This window comes from Borostomias antarcticus (genome assembly GCF_949987555.1).
Source record: "Borostomias antarcticus genome assembly, chromosome: 19".
NCBI classification, from domain to species: domain Eukaryota; kingdom Metazoa; phylum Chordata; class Actinopteri; order Stomiiformes; family Stomiidae; genus Borostomias; species Borostomias antarcticus.
In genome coordinates this window covers 13610248-13635236 of record NC_140252.1, presented here as the reverse complement: position 1 = coordinate 13635236, position 24989 = coordinate 13610248, and the positions used below count along the sequence as shown (strand labels likewise).

General features: G+C 45.7%; 3 protein-coding genes across 3 annotated transcripts in view; all 3 read right to left on the bottom strand.

Moving 5' to 3' along the window:
- trim67 (tripartite motif containing 67) overlaps window positions 1-24989 on the bottom strand; it is a gene marked incomplete at both ends in the record, with an annotated part of 298614 nt that overhangs the window by 187252 nt on the left and 86373 nt on the right. The gene's annotated exons all lie outside the window — the stretch shown is intronic.
- Window positions 6784-8670, bottom strand: ttll2 (tubulin tyrosine ligase-like family, member 2; the record flags this gene model as incomplete). Its single annotated transcript, XM_084453995.1, has 1 exon — window positions 6784-8670. One exon carries the CDS (start codon window positions 8668-8670, stop codon window positions 6784-6786), a length of 1887 nt encoding a protein of 628 aa, XP_084310121.1.
- On the bottom strand, window positions 15975-24835 carry LOC311321981 (protein unc-93 homolog A-like; the record flags this gene model as incomplete). The annotated part of the gene is made up of 4 exons (XM_084453994.1): window positions 15975-16261; window positions 17486-17617; window positions 17784-17919; window positions 24809-24835. The coding sequence occupies 4 exons, from the start codon at window positions 24833-24835 to the stop codon at window positions 15975-15977; spliced, it is 582 nt and encodes a 193-aa protein (XP_084310120.1).

The following is a 24989-nucleotide window of genomic DNA, read 5'->3' as shown; positions in this document are numbered from 1 at the left end:
ATGCTTTTTTAGTAGTATTGTATAGCGTTCGTCCGGTTATCACTCCCTCCCTCCCTCCCTCCGTTACTGCAATGTTGGCCTGCATTTCTCTGTTGGCACCACAAGAGGCAGTAGTCCCAGCACACCAAAATCAAGAAGGACACCAAAATCAACCCGCCGATCTCCACTGCACAAGTAGAGTAGTGGTGAGAGCATTGGACTCCCACCCTGGAGACTGGGGTTGAAGACCCGCTGGGGATGACTTTATGGGACTATACCCCAAACCTCCACATGTTCATCCTTTCACTTCAACCTTTACCCCTTGCCATATAGATCAGATCCTGTCCCAACCCCAACCCATATTCTAACCCCAACCCACACTAGGGACTGGAAGAAGGACACCAAAACCCACCCGCCGATCTCCACTGAACAAGTAGAGTAGTGGTGAGAGCATTGGACTCCCACCCAGGAGACCGGGGTTCCCGGTGGGGATGACTTTATGTTATCATCAGTGTAACTGCCTTAGTCACTGACCGCTACCATTATTGTTATGAAAGCTGCTGCTAGTTGTTGTGAGCCCATGAGCTAACTGGCTATCCCGCTCTTATTGTGCTGGATTAGCATTGGAAGCATTGGAACTGATGTGTCCAAGCAACAAGACCTATCTTAATTTATCAGACATTATTTCATGTCATTTCAATTCACAGCTATTTCAGTGGCATGCCTAGCTTCCGTCCTACCAGTCCTGAACAGAAACAAGTCAGCCTCGCACCTAAGCCAGGCTGGACCTGGCCTGGTTTGTTCTGTAGCATGTGACGTTACTTTAATTTACTTACAGCACTTGCTGTAGTTTGAACTGATCATCTTAAAAACACAGTTGCTGCCATTACACTACCCAGACGTATGATTAAAAGTTACCAAACTATCTAGCTACCATAGCTATCATAAAATATGCTCTATTAATAAACGAGTCAAATCTCTTGAGACTCAATCAGCCGGCTTCAGCTGACCTGCGATGGGGTCATTCAGACTGCTGTGATTTTTTCTGCAATGTTCTAAAATGGTTAGATCTCATTGCGAATGTGAACCAGGGTTTGCGGGGAAGTGTAACCCAGTTGAATAAACTCACTCCACTAGTATAAATAATGTCTGTCTGGTCACCAATTAGTTCGCTTTTTGGTGGCGTAGATGGTTAGAACAGGGTCTGTCACGCAGGAGACCGGGGTTCAGATCCACCCCTCCGCAATAACAATACACAATGCAGACAAGTTCAGATTGGTCACACAAGGACGCATGGAAGGGTACAGCTTGGAATGGATTTAAAATGGAACACATCCAGGGCCTCAGTCAAAGGGTCAAATTTAAACCAATTTTCTCATATTCAGGTGTAAATGTCATCTTTATCTGTGTTCAGAGTTGTGGAAGATGAGGAAGTGTGTGGTCTGTATTCAATACACCCAGTTCCCGTTCCTCTAACTGATGACGATAAACAGAGAGGTGAGACATTTCCTGTCTCCAGTTGTGAAACGTCAGAATTTACATTGGTGAGTACAGTAGTTACCTGTCATATACTGTAGAAGTATGTAGAAATATCTTAATAAACTCTTATTCATTTAGACCGTCACTGCACTGTTTTCAGTTTCACTCTCCTAGACGTGATAACTTGCACAATCCCTTGTGCGTGTGAGTGTGTGTCACATCTCATTGTTAGAGGGGAACAGTGTTCTGGAAAACTCCATGAGGTGAGCGTCCTCATAAATCCATAAATCCTCACTCAGGGGTTGCTTTACAGGCTGTAGTCCTTATCTCCTTTAGAATTCTTTACTGTACATATGCTGTATTTGTGCATTTGGATATAGTCCCTGTTCTTCCTCTTTTTTATGCGTAGTACTCTATCTAGTGTTTTTTTTTTTTTTCAAACCTTGCTGTTATTTCCGACGTCAAATTTACCCCTAGATGGATCAATAAAGTATCTATCTATCTATCTATCTATCTATCTATCTATCTATCTATCTATCTATCTATCTATCTATCTATCTATCTATCTATCTATCTATCTATCTATCTATCTATCACAAGGAGGATCATGGCACTAATGTAGCTAGCAGATGAAAATGCTACTTTATAGGTGTTTAGGAAAGGTGACAATGTGGTTGGAAGGTCAGCTTTAGTGATGACAGGGAGCCACATCCATGCAGGAAGCTGAGACACTTCCTGTGTCCACAGTTGTGAAACTGTGGAATTCACACGTACTGTACTGTATACAGTATGTTGTGATCGAATATCCTCTTTGGTTTTGGGTGACCTGGTGACAACAGTATTTAATTGTCCCCATAAAAACCTCCTTGTGGGTGGATACACTCCCACTCGTTCAGACTGATTCTGTGTGTGTGTGTGTGTGTGTGTGTGTGTGTGTGTGTGTGTGTGTGTGTGTGTGTGTGTGTGTGTGTGTGTGTGTGTGTGTGATGTGCTTGCGCGTGAACTGCCCAGGTAGCTCAGTCAGCAGAGCATGACACTCAGGTCATAAGTTCAAGCCCTATGTTGGGATAAGCATTTCATTGTATACGATACCTTCCACCTACAGCAAATATGGAAGATGTGTGTGTGTGTGTGCGTGTGTGTGCGTGTGTGTGCGTGTGTGTGTGCAGGACCTCAGACAACAGATCCTGGCGCTGCAGGAGCAGTTCCAGAGGAGAGAATGTGATTGGTCACTGGCACATGGCCGTCTGCAGACCCAGCTGGAGGTTCTGAGCAGGGAGAACATGGTGTTGAGAGACAGGCTCGACTCTCCTGGACCGCACCGCCCGGTGGACAGGAGGGGTCAGGACACCAGTACTGCAGCTCACAGACAGGCCGAGAAAACAGTGAGGTTACAGCACGACTGCACGCCATTAGAGTAGACATGGAACACAGGAATGGGGACAGAACCCCTTTCAGAAGGGCTAGACTGAACAGCTTCCCTGTGGACATACGGAGGTACTGACTCTGGTGTGTGTGTGTGTGTGTGTGTTTGTATTGTTTCCTAAGACTGTTTACCCCCAGAGGCCATCATCATCATCGTCATACAGGACGGTGTCTGACAGAGCTGTAGCAGCTGTTGCCCGGACCAGGAGTGACACGCCTGCCTTCGACAAGCCAGCCTATCAGAGGAGAGCTGCTTCCTCCGCAGAACACACAGTTAGTGGGCTTCTTATTTTGGTGAACAGTCAAGTAGTATTCTGATAACACACACACACATGCACGCTCACACACACACACACTACATGCACGCTCACACACACACACACACACACACACACACACACACACACACACAACTATACTGAATGTGTCTAGGTCATTTCAAACTCAGGCCCTTGGGCACTGCAGCACTTACCCTTATTACAGAAGGTTAATGTTGCTATCCCATCTCATCTCTGCGACAGACCACTTGTCAGGCGAAATCTAATTAGCATCAGGTTATTCAAGCATATAATAGTCTCTGAAGTGGTCTTTAAGCATCCTAGTAATTATTGATAAGGATGAACAATATCGAGTCTCAGTATAGGGACTTGACCTCGTCAATAATTTATAGAGATGCAATCAATATGCTCTTTGTCAATACTCTTGAGCCATGGGCGTGGTCGAACCAGATTGCACTCCTCTGTTGCTCTACCTCTAAGATCCTTTAGAACCCGGCTTCAATAATGGATGGAACAAGCTCGGTTCAATTGCTATTAGTCCTGTCTGGAGGATAGCGGTGTCATTAAAGCTGGATGTGCTGCTTCCGTGTGTCCTCAAAGCCAGATGCATTTTTGTCACATTACCAACTGAAGTGTAGTAACACAGTTGTGTTGCTGGGGGGCATACAGTAGGTACTAATGTGCAAACAGTCCCAATCAAGATGAACCCACAGGGCATTTTGCTTCTGTGTCCAAGCAAGTTCACTCATTCATTCCGCTGCCTCGTGTCTCCCCCCAGCCACAGCGCAACCTCCACCTCCGTTCTCAGAGGTCAGGGGAACTGGGATCTGCCTCCATGAGTAAGTACAGGTGTTCTATGTCAGACTGACAGTATCGTCCATGAGAGAGACGTCATGGATGTGTTCCGTGTTCCTCCTCCTCCACCAGAAAGCCTGTCCTCATACTCAGGAAGCTCAGAGGACACACAGGCTAACTCCACCCCTGGGAGACACGCCGACACACAGGCTAAGTCCACTCCTGGGACACACACAGACAAAGATGTGCGTGAGGAGACACACTATCCAGATGGAAAGGTAAAGGAACAATGCACATTATCATTTCTAGGGATGCACGATATATCTGCAATCATATCGGTATCGGACGATTTTTATATATCGGTATCAGTCTGATGTGCATAACAGAGCCGATGTGAACAGCAGATAATTATTTCTGTCTAGCTGCTGTTGTGTGTGTTGTTGAGAGGAAACAATGCAGTAAATCTATGATTTATCGGCTTTTCCAAATGTTTTGGAAATAGAGACAGTGTTTCCATGTGTTTTTCAGTATGTATAACATTTGATTATCATAGAAACTTGGTTTTATACAGTACATATCGGTTATCGACCATAAAAGCAATGTTAATATCTGTTATCGGTATCAGCCCAAATTTTCATATTGGTGCACCCCTAATCAATTCTATAATCAAATAGCCAATATGATCTTACATTTTGTCATGTACTGTACTCTTTATATCCAAGGATGTGCTTCTGTGTGAATTATGCAAATTATATTGTGAATCTATTCTCTCTAGATAGAACAGGTCCTGTCCAATGGCTGCAGAGTCATCACGTTCCGGAACGGAACCAGGAAGGAGATCTCTGCTGACAGGAAGTCTGTGACTGTCACCTTCTTCAATGGTGATGTCAAACACTCACTGGCTGATGGGAAAGTAGTACGTCTGTCTGACCTGTCTGTCTGTCTGTCTGTCTGACCTGTCTCTCCGTCTCCCTGAGTCATTATGTCCATCTGTTTGTCTGCCTGCCTGTCTGTCTGCTGGTCTATCTGTCTGTCTGCCTGCTTGTCTGTCTGTTTATATGTCTGTGTCGTTGTCTTTCCTAACTTCAGTTTCTGATGATAGGTGTACTACTACGCCGATGCTCAGACAACACACACCATCTATCCTTCTGGCCTGGAGGTCCTGTGCTTCCTTAACGGGCAGATAGGTAATAAAATCGATACAGCAATACATTGCGATATTTATTCCACAATACTGTATCGATATATATAATTTTTTGCAAGGAAAATATACAGAATATGACGGGGAATAAATATAGATATATAAAATTAAGGATCAAATTCAATCATCGATCCCTACACCCTCAGGATCCAGGTTCCAGGGAGCGGGGATGGAGTTGTGTTTTCAGTTGTATTTTTACATTTTCAGTAAACTATGTAGAGTATCGCAGTGTATCGCAATATGTATTGTATCATATGGCAATGTACAGGTATCATGATACAATTGTATCATGACCTATGTTTCGTGATACGTATCGTATCGTTGAGGTCCTTACCAATACCGAGCCCTATTGCTACATAAACAACCCTTTACAAATACTTTAGCAAGTGTCACGTGCGTTTTGGGTTTGGTGGGGTTATGGTTTTCGTTGGTTTTGCCAGACAAGAACAATCGAGCACAGAAAAGTCAATGAAATTATTTCCGAATAGTATTCGGACCCAGGTCTGGATGTCAGGTGACAGTGTCCCATGATCCACACTCCCCAGAGAAGCACCACCCCGACGGGAGGAGGGAGATCGTGTTCCCCGACCAGACCATCAAGTACCTACACCCCGACGGACGAGAGGAGAGCATCTTCCCTGACGGCACACTGGTCAAGATCTCACAGTAAGAGATCCTACTGAAACGCCTCAGGCACCTCCAGGATAACATGCTAAAGAGGCATTCTGTACACAACAGAATACTTTCAGCTGCTGCTGCATTCATTCTTCTAGCCTGGTCATGTCAGGTGTTCTTGATTTGGGTTGCCAGGTTTGGTCGTCCATGTTTGTAAATGACTCTGACCGTCATGCATCTCTTTCTTCCCTCCCCTCCCGGTGTCTCTGCAGAGGAGAGAAGACGGTGGAGTTCGCCAATGGCCAAAGAGAGGTCCACACCTCCCAGTACAAGAGGAGAGAGTACCCCGACGGCACAGTCAAGACCGTCTATGTTAACGGGCGCCAGGAGACCAAGTTCTCCTCGGGACGCATCCGCATCAAGGACAGAGACGGAGCCGTCATCATTGACAGGAGATAAAGAATGTTGATTATCAAGCTGCTATGTTTGTGATCGATTGTGTCAAACGGTAGCATTGTTCTGCATGCTTTCTAACTTTTCAATGACTGTATGAGTTCCAATGTCCATACAGTATATGCTTAAAAATCGTACTAAAAATGTTTACAGAAAACATTGTGCAGTTAGTAATAAATTATAATCATCAAAACATATTTATACTGCATATATTAAGTCAATTGTTTTTTGTATTGTTCATAACATTATTGGCTTACGGAGGTCTGGGTCCAGGGTTTAACCTTTAAATGACCTCTATGGGCCATCAGGAATCTAAAGGTGCAAAGGCTGACAGATTATTCATGAGGTCACCACAACATTCTCTCTCCCTCTCTCTCTCTCTGTCACACACACACACTCAGGAGTAACCTCAGTCCCCCTGATGTAAAATTACCCATTTGTATTGCTCCTCACTTCTCTATGAATAATGTATTTCCACGTATTATCTTGTATCTCACAATGTAGTTTATATATTTACTCCCAGGATTACAGTTAGGCGGTTTTTCAGCACAGGTTCCATCATTGGGAATAGCAGCATTCACTGAGCAGGGGTGGGTTCTTGGGCCCCCACAGCAGAGACTCAAAAACGTCTTCCTTTCCACCACATCCCCCTAGCCCCTCCCCTTCCCTCTCCTTCCTCTTCTCCACCTGGCCGCAGCGCGTGGCGGTCAGCTGACCGGCCAGCCTGGTGACCTCCTGCACGGCCACCCTGACATCGGGGCCGTCCCGTGAGGCGCCGAGCGTGGCCTGGTTGAAGGGGAAGGTCAGGATGAAATCTCCCACGCGCCGAGGGGGCGGAGCCACGCACCTGTCCCGACCCCGCCCCCGGTCGGCCAGCAGGCTCCTGAACGACAGCCGCCTCTGAGAGAGAATAGCAGGCAGCCTACAGGCCGGCAAGGAGGACAACGACGACGATGAGGAGGATGATGAAGACGGCGGCGCGGCGCGGTGTCGCGGCGGCGCAGCGTGCCGTGAGGCGCTATGGGGTGCATCCCTGTCCTCGGACACGTATGTAACCTCAGACACACGTGTTGCGACCTGCTCGTCCGTCATGATGCATGTCAGGGAAGGAAGAGTCCTCCTGTTTCCAGGCGCAGCGGAGATGGGATCGGGGCGTGGTCGGGGTGTCGGGTTCAGGCCGGCGGTGCCTCTTACACAGCAGCGGGGGGAGCGGGTCCGATTCCGCTGGAAGGAGGGCAGGTATCTCCTCCTCTGCTCGGCTAGCGCAGCCTGTAGGCTGGACTGGCTGTAGCTCCTCTTCCCTGATTGGTTCTGGCAGACAGAATTAGGGAGAAGAAGATCTGGAGCGGGCTGCGATTGGCTGCCCAGGTAGCAGGGGCGTCTGTACTTCTGTCTGCAGCCGCCACTCAGCCTGAGGCCGTCCGCCGATTGGTAGTCCATCAGGTCTATCATGTCGTTGATCAGTGCCTTTTTCACAGTCAAGTCGGCCTGGCAGTCCAGGGAGAGGGCGGGGCTGTAGTTTACCTCCAGGAGCCAGGGCTTGAGGCGGTCGTCGATCAGCACGTCGAAACCGAACAGCTCCACGCAGTTGGCGCTGGGGGGGACAGAGGGGGCGATGGTGAGCAGGGTGAGGGTGACCATGCTGTTGATCCTCAGCCAGAGAAGCGTTTCGTCGACGCCCTGGCTATGGAGGAAACATCTGAATTTGCTCATGGTCCACTTGCAGCCCTGGCCCACCCGCTCCTTGTCCATGGTGTAGGAGGGGCCAAACTTGTTGATGCTGGTGTTGGTGAGGTGGGAGTAGAGGTTGTCCAGAGACGACAGGTCGTACTTCTCCGTGGCGAAGCGCACTAGGCCCTCCTGGTGCATGTAGACGGTGAGGGGCTTGAAGCTCTTCACGCACACGTAGATGCGCAGGTCAAACTTGTAGCCGGAGATGAGCAGAGGGTTGCTGATGTACCTCTGCACGATGACAGACGAGTCGTACACCAGGTCCTTGATGTCCTTGAAGATGAAGATGCCTCTGCCTCTGGACAGATCTACCGGCTTACAAATCCAGTAGCTCTTGGCTCCTCCTCCTCTGGCCAGGCGGCGTTTGGTATACTCAGCCAGGAAACGCGTGAAGTCATTGGGGAGGATGAACGCCGTGGGGCTGAAGTCGTAGAGCGTCGAGCCGAACGCACCCCTCATTCGCCTCAGGTTGCGCGCCAGGCAGTCCTTGCGGGTGATGCCCACGGTTTTGGGGTAATGGTTGAGGCGCTGCCAGGGGAGGAGCTTGTCGTAGTCGGAGGAGCGGAAGGTGGAGGCACGCCAGTAGAGGTTCCAGTCCCCGTCGTCCTGCTCCTGCCGGTTGTACTCCTCCCAGCCGCGCTCGAGCAGCACCTTCCGCACCAGCTCAGGGGCGCCCTCGTGCATCCGGAACACCAGGGGCGGAGGGCCTGTCATGCCACAGATACCTACGGGCAGGTTCCTTATATAAAACGAGATGCGAGGCGACAACAGTCATTGTTCATAGCTTTGAGAGTGAGCTAAGATCTGTTGCTATAGGTTCTTCTCAATTAACAACAACATAAGGTGGATTATATATCAGTCCACTTCATCTGAATTTGCTGCCTGGTCATTGCATTAAGCCTACTGTAAAACTTTAAAAACAAAACAACTCATCCATTCACATGTAAAGCTCAATTAAGTCTGTAAATAATTAGAAATCTTTAACAGCCTACGAAATTGTCTGATTTAGCTAGTTGCTATATCAATTCGTCAAATCTGGCATGTCCATAGGAAAATGACCATATTAAACCTTACAAATATGATCCTCTTGGAATCTAAAATAATATAAATATAGGCTACTAGGCAGTAGCCTATACTTACTTTATATAACGTGTAGAATAGATGACCATTGCCCACCTGCCGTGAGGAGTGCAGTCCTCGTTTCTCCAGCCCGACCGCGGACAGGATGTCAACCTGAGAGCTCCAGGTCGGTGACGTGTTCTAGATCCAAGGCTGTACAGTGCGTTACTATGGAGACCCACTGCGTGCGCTCCACGAGTTAGAATGGGTCGAGACCATGGATGTATTAATAGTTAGAATGGGTCGAGACCATGGATGTATTAATAGTTAGAATGGGTCGAGACCATGGATGTATTAATAGTTAGAATGGGTCGAGACCATGGATGTATTAATAGTTAGAATGGGTCGAGACCATGGATGTATTAATAGTTAGAATGGGTCGAGACCATGGATGTATTAATAGTTAGAATGGGTCGAGACCCACTGCGCCGTGCGCATAACATTATATCATGATCCGTGGATGATATGTAGATGGTTGGAATAGAAGTGGTCGTTTACCGGGCTACTGCTGCACGGTGCACCTCTCCGCTCAAAACTGTTAATCCTGGGCAAAAATGTTTAATAAATACACACTATGTAGGAGGCCTAGGCTATTTCTGATTAGGTAAAGGCTTGCCTATGCTGCAGCTGGAATGAGAAGAACGTCATCAGTCAAATAAATGATGGTTTCCCGATTGGATGCGAAAACGTGCAGTAGCCTACCACGACCCTATACCACCACACATCCACCTCAAGTTCCGCAGAAGCCAAATTGCATGCAACTGCTTCGAGGAGATGTAGGCTAATGTTAAAAAGAAATGCATTTTACATTCAAAAATATGACATTATAACAGGTGTGTTTGAAGATTTCTAGAGTTCTATTGTGACATTTGTTTTGTGTATCTGGAACAGGTAGCTGATTTTTGCAGTCCAGTAGGTGTAGACCTACCCTGATAGCCTACTGAAAAAAATAATGGAAACACCACATTTTATTTAGGTTGCATTGTATTTGTACTGCACTGTTTACACTATTTTGTCGTGCTGTGTTAAGTTTAATAAATACGGATGTTGATGCTCCTTGCATCATTGTATTATTCTATATGGGAACAGTTCAACAAATTTCCAGCATGTGCAGGATGGGTAGGCTAATAATCTCAAAGGAATCTAGTCTTGCAAATAGTGACCCTGAAAGATCCCAGTCTTTGCAAAATCTTATATAGTCTGTGACTAAAATATCAACACATTGTCTTTAGATGTGAGAAATCTTTTCAAAGTCGTCTTTATAATGGTAGGATGAGTCTTCTGTGAGTCTGCAAACACTGCTGCAGTACAAACCACAGACGTGTTATCGTGAGTATCTGCTCAGTAATAGATACTTCCATGGAGGGTGTTTACCTGCCACGTCCACTTAGCTTGGGTGCACCTGTCTGGACACCTACGGTAATTAAGCACACCTGAATGGACTGCAAGACAACAGGAATGGACTGATAAAAGAGGAACTCCTTGGTGAGGTGTCATTGTGAGGTCCAGATGCTCTGCCTGTGTGTTTAATAACTTGTAGGGATCATGGACTTATATAGAGGCTGAAGTTCTTGTGGAATGTTCAGATGCGTGTTCTGTGTAGCATTGTAATGCTTATTAGTATAGCACTTAGCCTTAAACACTGTATTAGTCTTTTAGTGTAGTATTGTATTGGTTAGAGTACAGCTTAGCCTATTAGCAAGGGTTAATCCTCCCCTAGTGCCTCTCTCTCTCCCTCCTACCTTCTAACCAGGTCCAGTGGATGCCCCACTGTCGCCCGCAGACCACCCTGAGTCCGATAGATACCCCCGTGTCAGCTGTGGATGTCGTAGTATTTAGTTAACACACACACACACGTACACACAGACACACATCAGTCCACATCCGGCTTAGGCCTGGACCTGATGCTCTTAGCCTTTCTTGCTCTGAAAATTTAATTTAATGTAATTTATTGCTCTATAAATGTTCTTAGCCGTTAGACAAATATATTGCCTGTTTTAATATCTGTGTTGCTTTTATGGCTCTGTGTGCTACTAACCCTGTTCTGCCTTCCCTCTCCCTAGTGCCTCTCTCTCTCCCTCCTATCTTCTAACCAGGTCCAGTGGATGCCCCACTGTCACCAGCAGACCTACCGGAGTCCGATAGATACCCCTGTGTTTGCTGTAGATGTCGTAGCATTTAGTTAACACACACACGTACACACAGACATACACCAGCCCACTTCCGGCTTTAGGCCTGGGCCATAGCAAACACACACCAGTATTTGCCATATCTCTCCTACGATGCTTTTTTAGCCTCTCTTACTCTGAAATGTAATTTAATGTAATGTATTGCTTTATAAATGTTCTTAGCCGGTAGACAAACATACTCCAGGAGCTTGCTCGATCGCCTTGTTGAGAGGGGTCAGGGAAGAATTTTTACAGCTCACTTATCTGGCCCCCGGGTGATTACTGTTTTTTTGCTTCCCTCTGGAATATGTAGAGGTGGGTCGTATGCCCACCTCCCTTGTTCTCTGTAAAGCGCATTGTGTTGCCCCTGGGTATAAAAAGCGCTATACAAATAAAGATTTGATTGATTGATTGATTGATTAATGGCCAGTCCCCACCCCTAGCTGCTCAACAATGCCCATAGTTGAGGCAAAGTGAGGATGTGATTTGATAATCCACTTTGGCGGGTGTTTGTGTGTGTGTGTGTGTGTGTGTGTGTGTATACTCTGGTGCTAATAAATACTTTTGTATATTTTCAAAACTGATTGCCTGGACCTACCTTGAATTCTTTGCAGCTCTCCATTGTTCAAAGTAGGGGAGACCGGAGATGGTAGTAACACTTTTTGTTTGAGCATCAGTAGATCAGTGGTTGTTCATGCTAGATCTCTTAAACTTTAAAGCAATACATCGCGATATTTGGACCTTTACAAACATGTCTGGTGCTAATTCTCCAATTAGATTTAAGTAAGCTAAATCGTCCAAACAGTCTACTCAGAAAGATAATACATTGACATTTATTACCTTTTAAAACTCGCGCCCCCGGGACGCAGCATTCAGTCGAAGTGCGCATGCGCAACGTTGTGCGTAAACAACACAGTAGTAGCTAACTATTCCGGCGTCTATGGATATCATGCGTTTTTTAGCTCATTGATATCATGGCGGAAGTGAGAAAACCGAAGCAAAACATCACGGAGGAGGCCAGAAAAAGAAAAAGACAATCTGATAACTTTACGACAGTACGACAGTGCACTTACTCGCAGAGTCTGTGGGGGCGCAGTTCCAAGATAACCGGAGAAAACGCTATGTATTGCTTTAATACATGGTACCCATATTGGTCTGCTACAAATACAACTCAGTTGGACTTGTACTACACAATCACTGATTATGTGAGTTAATTTCAAATACAAAGAGTTACCATGTTACAACCTACCCCTGGGGGGAGTTGTAACACTACCCGGGGACAGATGTAACAGTGAAGTATTGTGATTTAATAAGATCCACACTATTCAATTCATTCAAAAAACTTTACTAAAGTAGCCCTAAAATAATACAGCTGTAAAAATAAATCTGTTAGTATTTGTAACAATTAATTTGGTGACAAAAAACACAGAAATTCTTATTAAGAATTATTATGTAAGTTTTTAAATGTCAAAATGTAAATTTAGATGGAAAGTTTACATTTACTAATATTAAGATTAATACAAATGTAACAAACAGTTGAACCACGACTGAACAAAATGTTGAACTAGGATTGTATCCAAGATCAGATGCAATTTTTACACAGATGTGTATGTGTGTGTGTGTCTGCGTGTTTGTCTGTGTGTGTATGCATGCCTGTGTGCGTATGTGTGTGCGCTGAATTCCTATATGCTTAAGACATTGGGGTTCAATCAGACAGACAGTGGTGGAAAATATAGACGCCACTCCCTGGGATGCAGTCTTTGTGGGCCCAGAACTTCAATAGACACACTTGACCCACACTTCTTTTGGCCTTGAGTTTAAAAAGTGTTCCATGCCCACAATGCAGACATTCTCGTCATCTGAGGTGTCAGAATCCTCTTTGTCATTGGGCTTGGGCTTTTTGCTTGTTGGCTTTTTCTTATTTTTCCCCTTTGCAGGTAACAGGTTTATTCTCCTTTTTACACCTTTTCCAGTGCTCCTCTTATTTTCTTCCTCTTCACGTGCCTGTTTCACAGGTGTATCTGTCAGGATCTCTGATTGAACCTTCTTTCTTTTCCCACTGGGAGTCCTGGCAGGTCCTGCTTTGGGGAATGGACGGAGAGCAGATGGGCTGAGCAACTCAGGCTTGGGCTGAGGTGGAGGCTTGGCCTGGCTGGCTGGCTGACTGAGGTGGAAGCTTGGCCCGGCTGGCTGGCTGACTCAGGTGGAGGCTTGGTCTGGCTGGCTGACTGACTGAGGTGGAGGTTTGGTCTGGTTGGATGGCTTAGGTGGAAGCTTGGTCTGGCTGGATGGCTTAGGTGGAAGCTTGTCTGGCTGGATGGCTGAGGTAGAAGCTTGGCCTGGATGGCTCAGGGCGATCTGTGACCTGTGATGGCGCATAGTCACACTCTTGGAAGATGTCTGGATTAAAAAGACAGATGCATGTTCATCTGAAACCATCTTGAATGCTGCTTGGGGTTACAGCCTGGGGGAAGGCAGTTCTGACCAGGTCTGGGATGTCATAGATGATCATTGTTTTGGCAGGATTCATTCTCATCCATGCATCACTGACTGTGTTGACCATCTTCTTGAATGGACCATAGACACTACGGTCTAGGGGTTGGAGCTTGTGATTCAATTCAATTTAATTCTTTATTTCGGACCCAGGGGGATCCATATCTCACCACTTGTGAGAAGTGTGGGGTGGCAACGTAAGGAGCACTATGCCATTTTCTTTTCAGTAGTCAACTGCTTGCACTGAAACATGAGAACTTTGATTGTCCAACAACAGTAGGAACTTCTTCTCAGGACTGACCTTTGTGTGCTTGGTGAAGTGTTTCAAAAAACTGAGGAAATCCTCTTCCTGCATCCATTACCACACCCAACACTGCCAGGTGGTCCATCACGCAGGAAGTGGTCCTTGAATCGTTTACGTGGGAAGAAAAAGAGTGGAGGAATGACATTTCCTTGAGCATTCACAGCATAATTCACTGTTACCAGGGCACCTCTCTCTCCTGATGTCATTCTAGAGGTGATGTCACCTACTTGCTTTACACCACGGCATGCAATGACACGGTCAGTTGTCTGGACAGTTGTGATGCCTGTCTTATTTACATTCCATATATACTTTCCCTCAATCCTGTTCTTCTCTATCACATCGCCCAGCTTTTTGAAGAATCTCTCCACATTTGGACGATTAAAGCTGGTGGCGCGAGCCAAGCTAGTTGGCTGTGCAGTCCTGATGGACAGATTTGTGTGGCGTTTCATGAAGCCTGAAAACCAGTCAGGTCCTGCCATGGAATTCTCATCCCATGACTTGGGGTGTTTACAGCCAACTCTTAGGCAAACTTCTTGACCTAAAAACAAGTCAAAAGTATATGTTATCTACAATGAATAATGTATGACCCCATAATTTCACTATTGATGCATGATCCGCATTTCACATTTGTAACAATATTTTCAGATTATTATATATACGTCCATTATATATACGTACATTACTGTCTATTCTGTATATTGTCTGTCTAGAATACACTGTACTTTACTACTTTTTGCACTTCTTGTTAAATGCTAACTGCATTTCATTGTCCTAATCTAGTCTAATAAACAAGCCACAACAACGGCTGCAGAAAAACTGTTATTCTCATGTCATTGTTACCTCTCTGGAAGTTAAGCCATAGAACATGTCAGCTGCTTCCTGCAAATAGTCAGTCAAGAGTTCCTCCTGTTCCTCACTGAAGACCTTCAGACTACTACGATAGCCTACATGAGGCTCCTCACTGTTACCATCTTCTCTGAGCTTCTGTGCGGCCTTACAATATCTGTACAAGGTGGCATGGCAGATGGAATAGGCCTTGGCGACTGATCTCACAGATGCCCCCTGCCTGACTTTTTGAGAATGTCTGCTGGAACACCCCTGTCTGTCTTACGCCTCCATTGCCTGGGCATGCTGGAAAAAGGAGCAAAATAAAAAAAGAGTCATCATACGGCGATGGTTGCAACATTTTTCATGCACTGTTACAACTCTCCCCACCCTGACATCCATTACTAGGCTAACCGTTTTTAGCATGATGGTTGGTAGCTAGCAAGAATGTGATGCATTTAACTACTAATTTGGCATGTCTAAGGGAAATCATTGTATCTACAACATAATGAACACAAGACAAAAAACAACAGATGAAAATATTTACTTTAATACCTGAAAATTGTTTTTTTGGGCATAAAAACCACAATGTTCTTAACGAGGGCCACGCTGCTTCTCCTGTGAAGGCAATGCTGAAAGGGGAGTGTACTATATTGGTGACATCACCACATGTCCTTTCTGATTGGTCAAACTGACAGCGTTACAACTCTCCCTGTGTTACTACAGTACCATCCCGGTCTCCTCTAATGGTTCATTACAATAAATTAGGGATTTAATCAACGACCTTTCGGCACCAAGATAGCCTGTGATTGGCTACAATGCTGGCATCACTAAGCATGAAGAGTTATGAAGTACAGTTCAAATCTATCACATACAGCATACACAGTAGTAGGCTAGCCCACTGAACAGTGTGAATGGGATATTTCATACTTTAGTGCTTTGCTTCTCTAATCAGAAATCAGTATTATTCAATCACAAACAGAATCAGATAATTTTTATTGACATATAAAAACATTGATATTAAAATTATATCTATGCTTCTAATACTAGTAAAGAAAGTCAACATATAATGCACACCCAAACATAACACAGCCAGAAACATATCTAAATCATTTTAATTCTAACTCCACCTGATTACTGAACTCCCCCGCCACCTTCTCCTGTGTGGTGTCTGTGGTGTGCTCTGCACTGGGAGTAGGGTTCCGGAACTCTCCGTACTCCACAGAAAAGCACAGAGTCACAGAGAGCAGCAGGGCAGAGAGGAGGATGTAAAGCTTCACGTCCACACACAGGAAGTGGCTGCAGGCTAAGGCGATTACGTACCCCACCGCCTCCCACAGCCGGTAGTTAGCAAACGCCGCCTCCTTTTGGCCGTGGAAAAGAACTCCATACAGGGCTGAAGAGATAGGAGGTGGCGATTATAACCTGACCCTAACCCGAAACAAACTGAGACTTTACTGTAATTGTCTGCAAAGGTTAGTGGTGCATACATATAGTAGGTGTGTTTATTGTTTATTTGGATCTCCATTAGTTGGCTGGTGATGATAACCTGACCTGGAAACCGGTGGCCTGTCCGCTCCGAGTAGGAAATGAGTCCTTACCCCAAGTGAAGGAGTTCAAGTATCTGGGGGTCTTGTTCATGAGTGAGGGAACCATGGAGAGGGAGTTTGGCCGGAGAATCGGAGCAGCTGGTGCGGTTCTGCAGTCGCTTTACCGCACTGTTGTGACGAAAAGAGAGCTGAGCCAAAAGGCAAAGCTCTCGATCTACCGGTCTATCTTCGTCCCCACCCTCACCTATGGTCATGAACGATGGGTCATGACCGAAAGAACGAGATCACGGATACAAGCGGCCGAAATTAGTTTTCTCCAGAGGGTGGCTGGGGTCTCCCTGAGAGATCGGGTGAGAAGTTCAGTCATCCGGGAGAGACTCGGAGTAGAGCCGCTGCTCCTTTGCATCGAAAGGAGCCAGTTGAGGTGGTTCGGGCATCTAGTGAGGATGCCTCCTGGGTGCCTCCCTAGGGAGATGTTCCAGGCGTGTCCGGCTGGAAGGAGGCCACGGGGTAGAGCCAGGACCAGGTGGCGGGATTACATCTCCGCACTGGCCTGTGAGCGGCTAAAGATTCCCCAGGCAGAGCTGGTTGATGATGCTAGGGAAAGGGATGTCTGGGGCCCCCTGCTGGAGCTGCTGCCTCCGCGACCCGACCCCGGATAAGCGGATGAAGATGGATGGATGAATGGATAACCTGACCCTAACCCGAACCATAATCCCAATATGCCAATACACGAGTTAGGCCTATGTTACTGAGCTGTTATGTTACTGAGATGCTAGGACATTATTGATGATAGAAGTTTCCTTTCAAGTGCCATACAGGTTCACCCAACTGAAATGTGCCAGCAATGTGTTCTCTATGGAACAACAAGAAACTAGCATTAGTGTGGTTGTAGTGTGTAACCCTGTGCAGTCCAACTTTGTCTCACTGTTAGTGTAAACAGGCCTGTGCAGAACAACTCAGCTCTGTAGTTTGAATTTGTACTTGTGAAAACCATGTTTGTTAGTTTTTTACTTACTTACTCCTGCTGGTGGGGCAGGAGTAAGCTAGGTGTGCAGTCAGTCTCTCACCGTTTAATTGTGTCAGCCACACAGAGTCTGCCAGCCCCCAGAGAGCAGGAAACACAAAGAAGACTGGTAGCTGGTCTGGGTGAGGCCTCCAGAACAACAGAGCCAGGATACAGGACAGGTTGGTCACCGCAGCTGGAGGAGAAGAGAAGGGGAGAGGAGAGGAAGGGGGAAGAGGGTAGAGGAGAGGAGATGACTGGGTCAGGTATCTAGAATGAAATAGAGCCAAGATATGAGAATTAGTGCTTTACTCTAAATCTCCAAACCCGTCTCCTCTGTGCTGTATCTGTGCTCCTCCTACCTAAAGAGAAGAGGGTCACTCTGCCTGTGTACTGCGACAGTCGACCAAACAGGTAGCAACAGAGAGAGTTGGTGATGCCGAAGCAGATTAGCGCATAACCCACAAAATGGATCCCCAAAGCACAGGTCACATAGTCCTGAGAGAAAACACACACACACACACACAGTTCACATATAAGATATACAGGTATAAATTCAGAATTAGCAGCTCAAAAGCTAGAGTGGAGCGCCATTAGTTTGAATGGTGAGCATGGTCGTCACACACACAAATTCACACACACACACACACACAAATTCATACAAAGTGTGTGTACCTTTAAAGGAGTAGTAAAGGGAAAATGCATGTTTAGCCCTGTTTTAAGGTTACTTATGATCATATACAATGGTTCAGATCAAAACGTTGACAAAACTAGCACTTTTGAGAAAGTCTGATAATTGCTCTACCACCGTTTAGGTCATACAATGGATGTGGGTGGGCACCTTGAAAAATCATTCAAAAACATGTTAAACTCTTGATTTCAAAGATCAGAAGCTCACCGAGGGGGTAATTGGTGTCCGTTGGTGTTCTGACATCAAATTCGCCGCAAAGTATGAATCCTGTAGGGTTTTATTGATCATTTTATGAAATCCATTGACTTGTATTGACGCGACCGTTGTAGATGTGTAGATCAATCCGCAGAGGGGATTCAGGAAGCGGAACTACTTACGGTAGCTATTATTGTTTATGTTGCTAGGCTACCTAGTTTGCTGACGTTTACACACACGTATGTGCTGCGACTAAATAGTTTTATGCTAAATATTTTAAAAAGCCTTTCCAGATGAACCCGTATCTTACTTTATGGCGAATTATATGTCAGAACGCCAACTAACACCTCGGTGAGTTTCTTGTCTTTGAAATTGAGAGTTTAACATGTTTTTTGAATGATTTTTCAAGGTGCCCATCCACATCCATTGTATGACCAAAACGGTGGTAGAGCAATTATCACCATACGTTTCAATAGGGAGCGCAGTTGCCGAACAAATCGTCATTCAGCGAAAACTATAAGTCACACAGCTTAGATACTTACATTGTACGAATCAGCACAGTTGTGTGAACGTTTTGATGTATAATATGTGTGTGAGCTTTCAAAACTGTAGGAGTGCCAGCAGTTTACAAAATGTGTGAATATTTTCAAAGCAACAGCTGCCACCCTCTTAAAACATAATGATACTCAACATTCCACCAGCAGTTTCAATGGCACAAAAATTACTATTAAAAGTTAAATTACTAAAAAACGACAACAGGTACCTTCGATTTTAGGCCAATAATCTCACAACATCCACCTGTCAATCAACGCTATCCTTCTATCTAATCTGTCTAAATTTCTTAAAACCCGTCCCCTTGTCAATGTTCCAATCAAATTCCTCTAAACGCATGTCCCACCCTCATAGCTTGTTTGCATCGGAAATACGTCAAACTATGGACTATGGACTATGGACTGTTGAATCAGAGTGATGTAGTCTCATTAGATCCTAGGAAATGCACATAGTTTAAAAGAATGTTGAACGTGTTGTACTGATTTGACAGTATTATTGAGTTTACAGCAGTAATGGGCACATTCACAGGCTGAAATGATGTATGTTGTTAGCTAGGCATCTATAAATGCACTACATGTTTACTTATCATGTTAAAAGTAAATTGTTTACGTTTCGTTAAAGAAAGGGAGATGTAATGATATCAAGCAACTCAGTTTTATATGTTGATTAGTTACAGTATGCCTGAGAGCTGAGAGTAGTTGTATGTCATGGATTCACGCAGTATGTAGCTGCATGCTGAGTGTGCATAGTTCATTGATGCCTTTCTTTCCAATACCAGCGTGATCATTGAACCTGTAACAAAAACAACACCCTATATAGCTAGAGAAGATTATTATTTTAATCAAGTAAGATGAAACACCTCAGGCTCCATGCACCCCTTTACCCTTACCTTAAAGCTGCAATAAGTAGTTTTACTCATATTGTCAAAATCAGTGGGTCAGTGAGACAAGTGGCAGGTTCTGACGGGACCTTTGCCGCGGGCTACTCCAGGGACGCGTGGGACAAGTGGCAGGTTCTGTGCCTTGCGCCCCTTTCCATAGAGGACATTGAAGACATTTACATATTTGCCTTAATGATAACAGGACATCTGCTCCTCGGACTGAGCATTGCCCTGGTCTATCGAAGAATTGGGAAGACGGCAGCCACTCTAGCCCAAAGGGTGCACGTCATGCTAACGGAGCTGGACAGAGCAGTGAGTAATCTACCTGTGGTGATTTCTGAACTGAACCGTTAGATTGATACCCTGTTGGAGAAACTCATGGCTATGCAAGGCGACGTGGCAGAGCTGAGGACCAGGCTCGATAAAGAGAAGCGTTACAGAGAGGAATGACCATTGGATCTGTTGTTCATCTCCCTAACCCAAACATCTAGATTCACAGGCTAAAGAGGCGCTGCACCCCCCCCCTTCTCCTTTCCCTCCCCATGGACTCCTGTTGACTTTTGTTCTTGAGGCTGATCGAGGACGTCTCCATAGCAACCTGCTGTTATCGCTAAGACATTCCGTCCGAGTCCTCAGCCAGAGGCCTTCAGGCATACACACACACACACACACACATGGACTGAACTCACGGACTCAGAAACACACACACACAAACCACATCACATGCACCCACCCCCTCCCCAGCCCTCCCGCACTCCATCCCCTCCTCTCGCACCCCCCCCCCTTCTCTCATTACAGTACAGTGCTGTCAGGTTATTGGCCGCGCCAATTGTATGGCTGCTTGTCGAGGCTGGCTGCCTGTATGGTAATTCCCTCCTCCCTCCCCTCCTCTGGTAACTGTAACTGCCTTGTACTGTATTTTGTAACTGCCTTGTAATGTATTTTGTATGTCGTAATTGCCTTGTATTTTGTATGTATTGCATTTTGTATGTCGCTCTTTCTTCCTTTTTTATGTGTTATTTGTATTGTAAAGCGCTTTGTGCATTCGTGCTGTGAAAGGCGCTATATAAATAAAACTTACTTACTTACTTACTTACTAAAACAAATTAACCTGATATCAGATTGTTTCAGTGAGCCATATTGTCCTAATAGCGTCTTACTTCAATGACCTACCGGTTGCCACATCTGTTGTTACTCCAGCATTTCTGCCTGTGTTGTCAAATTACAGACTTACCTTTGCTCCGCTCCCGTGCCTTAAACCTCTATGTTATACGCTGTGAGACTTTTGTTTGTAAACAAGTACTCTTACTGGCATCTAGCGGTAAAAAAATTCCATAGTGCAGCTTTAACTTATTTCAAGTCCTAGGTCCTCCGGGGCAACCTTAAAGCAAAAATATCTTGGTAATGCCACTTGACAAATACTGTTACTCTATTAACACAATAACACAAGAAAAAAATCACAATTTAACATGGTATTTAAACACTGGAATACCTTAGGTGGGACAAACTTGCTCAATCCTGTGAGCACATCTGCTGGATGGGTGATTAGCTGCTGATCAACTTCACCATCATACAGCAAAAGATGCTGTTCCATCATTAATTTCAATGGCCGAGTTGAACCCCAAGGGGCAAAAATTGCCAGAGTTACTACTGTATTACCATAAAAAGACCATTGATATCACTTTTTACAATACAATATCGAAATGAAGAGGTTAACTGACCAGGATTGAGTTGAGGATAGTTTTGCTATGAGTAAGCCTGAAAAGTTCTTCACAGAGATGTAGTTTTACTCTATACAGTAGATTACCCATTCAACATTTTAAAAGAACTCAGGTCGATTGACAACAGCATTTTATAAAAACAAATATGATAGAAATTGAAGGTGTTAGGTGTGAAGAGTAAGACTCAGGCGCACAGCAATGGAGGAGTCAGATGGACAGTTCAAGCCCGGAGGGGCGATTTAATAGAATCAAGGAGGGGAGCCACAAAAGGTTTCTACAAAAATAAGGGGATAAACAATAGGTGTCACAAACACTGCCAGTAAATAAAAATAAAAAATTGTGCTGGAGAGAGCTGTAGATGGTTGGAGGTGGAGGGGTGCAGGCTGTAGAGTCGGCAGGAGACGGGGAACGGGAGCGGCCGGAAGTCGGGGGAAACTCCGGGGAACTGGAGCACCAGGTCCGCGGCGGCACGCAGATGAGTGCGTAGTGGGTGAGGAGGGAGACGGAGGTGGAGGCGAGGACAGGCGAGCCGTAACATAAGGGATGGTAACTGGAGTGGTAGCCATGGTATGGGTACTGGCTGGGGTGGTAGGTACTCGCTGGGGTAGTATTTCAGTTGTTATGGCTCAGAGATGTGAAAAGGTATAGCCCGTAGGCAAGAACTTATTATAACAAAGAGGGCAAGTAAGGGATCTGTGTGGTAAGCCTAGAACCTTGTATGTGGGATGTGTAACATTCTATTTGTCTGAGTGCAGCTGGGTGTGGTGCGTAATGGATATGACAGAAGTGTTGTAGGTGTGTGTGTGGGCGAGGTACGGTTCCAGAGAGCAAGGGGGCAACCGATAGGGAAGCCTGGATCAAAACCGGGAGCCAGGGAGTCTGAGGGGAAAGAACCGGGGGGGTCCAGGGAGGTCCAGGGGGGCACAGGGAGCTTGGCTGTAGCAGGCTTGAAGCGAGGGTAAGGTACTAAGGGTCCAGGGTTCATGGTACCCGAGAGCACAATCTGCCGACGATTAATTGTCTGGATTCCCTTGTAGACCTCGGAGCTCATCACCCTCAGGTGCACTGATTGTTGATTGATTTCCGATGCGCGTCTTTCACCGCACTCTCAGAGAGCGTGCAGAGGTGGAAGGTTGGGCAGAATGTGCTCTGTTACCGGACACAATACCAGAACTACTGACCCCATAACTACCACCCCAGTACTACTGACCCCATAACTACCACCCCAGTACTACTGACCCCATAAAAACCACCCCAGTACCTACTGACCCCATAACTACCATCCCAGTACTACTGACCCCATAACTACCACCCCACTACTACTGACCCCATAACTACCATCCCAGTAATACAGACCGCACAACTACCACTCCAGTACCTGACCCCAAAACGACCACCCCTGTACTACTGACTCCATAACTACCACCGCAGTACTACTGACCCCATAACTGCCACCCCAGTACAACTGACTCCATAACTACCATCCCAGATCTACCACCCCAGTACTACTGACCCCATAACTACCACCCCAGTACTACTGACCCCATAACTACCACCCCAGTACTACTGACGCCATAACTACCACCCCAGTACTACTGACCCCATAACAACCACCCCAGTACCTACTGACCCCATAACTACCATCCCAGTACTAGTGACCCCATAACTACCACCCCAGTACTACTGACTCCATAACTACCCCATAATTACCACCCCACTACTACTGACGCCATAACTACCACCACAGTACTACTGACACCATAACTACCACCCCAGTACTACTGACCCCATAACAACCACCCCAGTACCTACTTACCCCATAACTACCACCGCAGTACTACTGACCCCATAACTACCACCCCAAAACTACCACCCCAGTACTACTGACCCCATAACTACTACCTCAGTACCTACTGACCCCAAAACTGCCCCAAAACTGCCACCTCAGTACTACTGACTCCATAACTACCACCCCAAAACTACCACCGCAGTACTACTGACCCCATAACTACCACCCCAGTACTACTGACTCCAGTAGTAGGTACTGGGGTGGGGTGGTAGTTATGCGGTCAGTGGAACTGGGATGGTAGTTATGTAGTGAGTAGTACTGGGGTGGTATTTATGGGGTCAGTAGGTACTGGGGTTGTAGTTATGGGGTCAGTAGGTACTGGGGTGGTAGTTATGGGGGTCAGTACCTACTGGGGTGGTAGTTATGGGGTCAGTAGTACTGGGGTAGTAGTTACATAGAGCATAACTGTTGTGGTTTTCACATGCCATGATCTTTAGAAATGTCTTTCGAAACGAAATAGCTTCCTCACTTGCTCCAGCACTAATGTGCACAGCGCGCAATCGTTGCTCCAGCACGCTGTGCGCATGCGTGCTGGAGCAAGTGAGGAAGCTATTTCGTGTCTAACAACGTTTCTAAAGATCATATTACAGAGGCATGGGAAATACCACAACAGGCCTATGCTCTCTATGTAAGCACAACTAGCGATTCATGAAGACAGATTGATGAAAACAACCGTTTCGCGGCAGAAAATAGATTTTTAGAAGCTGCATTCTCGTTGCCCCGATCACCGCCATTACATGGATATACTGGCTCGCGCTGGATTTTACATTTCTTCTACAGGCCTCCGAACTACACCAAAGTGATCTCGGTGAGTCAAACGTCTTATAATATGTCGTAAATAAGGTCCAGGTTGTCAAAAACGAGCATTGTCCTTTAAGTGAGCCTGTAAACACTGCTGCAGTACAAACCAGACATGTTATCGTGAGTATCTGCTCAGTAATAGATACTGTCATGGAGGGTATTTACCTGCCATGTCCACTTAGCCTAATTGGGCGCAGCTGTCTGGACACCTACTGTAATTAAGCACACCTGAATGGACTGCAAGACAACAGGAATGGACTGATAATAGAGGGACTCCTTGGTGAGGTGTCATTGTGAGGTCCAGATGCTCTGCCTGTGTGTTTAATGAATTGTAGGGATCATGGACTTATATAGAGGCTGAACTTCTTGTGGAGTGTACAGATAAGTGTTCTGTGTAACATTGTAAAGTTTATTAGTATAGAAATTGTATAGCCTTTTAGTTAAACACTATTAGTCTTTTAGTGTAGTATTGTATTGGTTAGAGTACAGCTTAGCCCATTGGAAAGGGTTAATGGCCAGTCCCCACCCCTAGCTGCTTAACAGTGCCCATAGTTGAGGCAAAGTGAGGGTGTGATTTGATAATCCACTTTGGTGTGCGCGTGTGTGCGTGCGTGCGTGCTCAGTTTGTGTATACAGTAGCCTACTCTGGTGCTAATAAATACTTTTGTATGTTTTCTAAACTCATTGCCTGGACCTACCTTGAATTGTTGTTCACAGCTCTCCATTGTTCAAAGTAACGGTTCACTACAATACAGTAGGGATTTAATCAACGATCTTTCGGCACCAAGACTGCTGTGATTGGCTACAAGGCTGGCATCACTAAGCATGAAGAGTTATGAAGTACAGTTCAAATCTCTCTTATAATCTCTCATATACAGC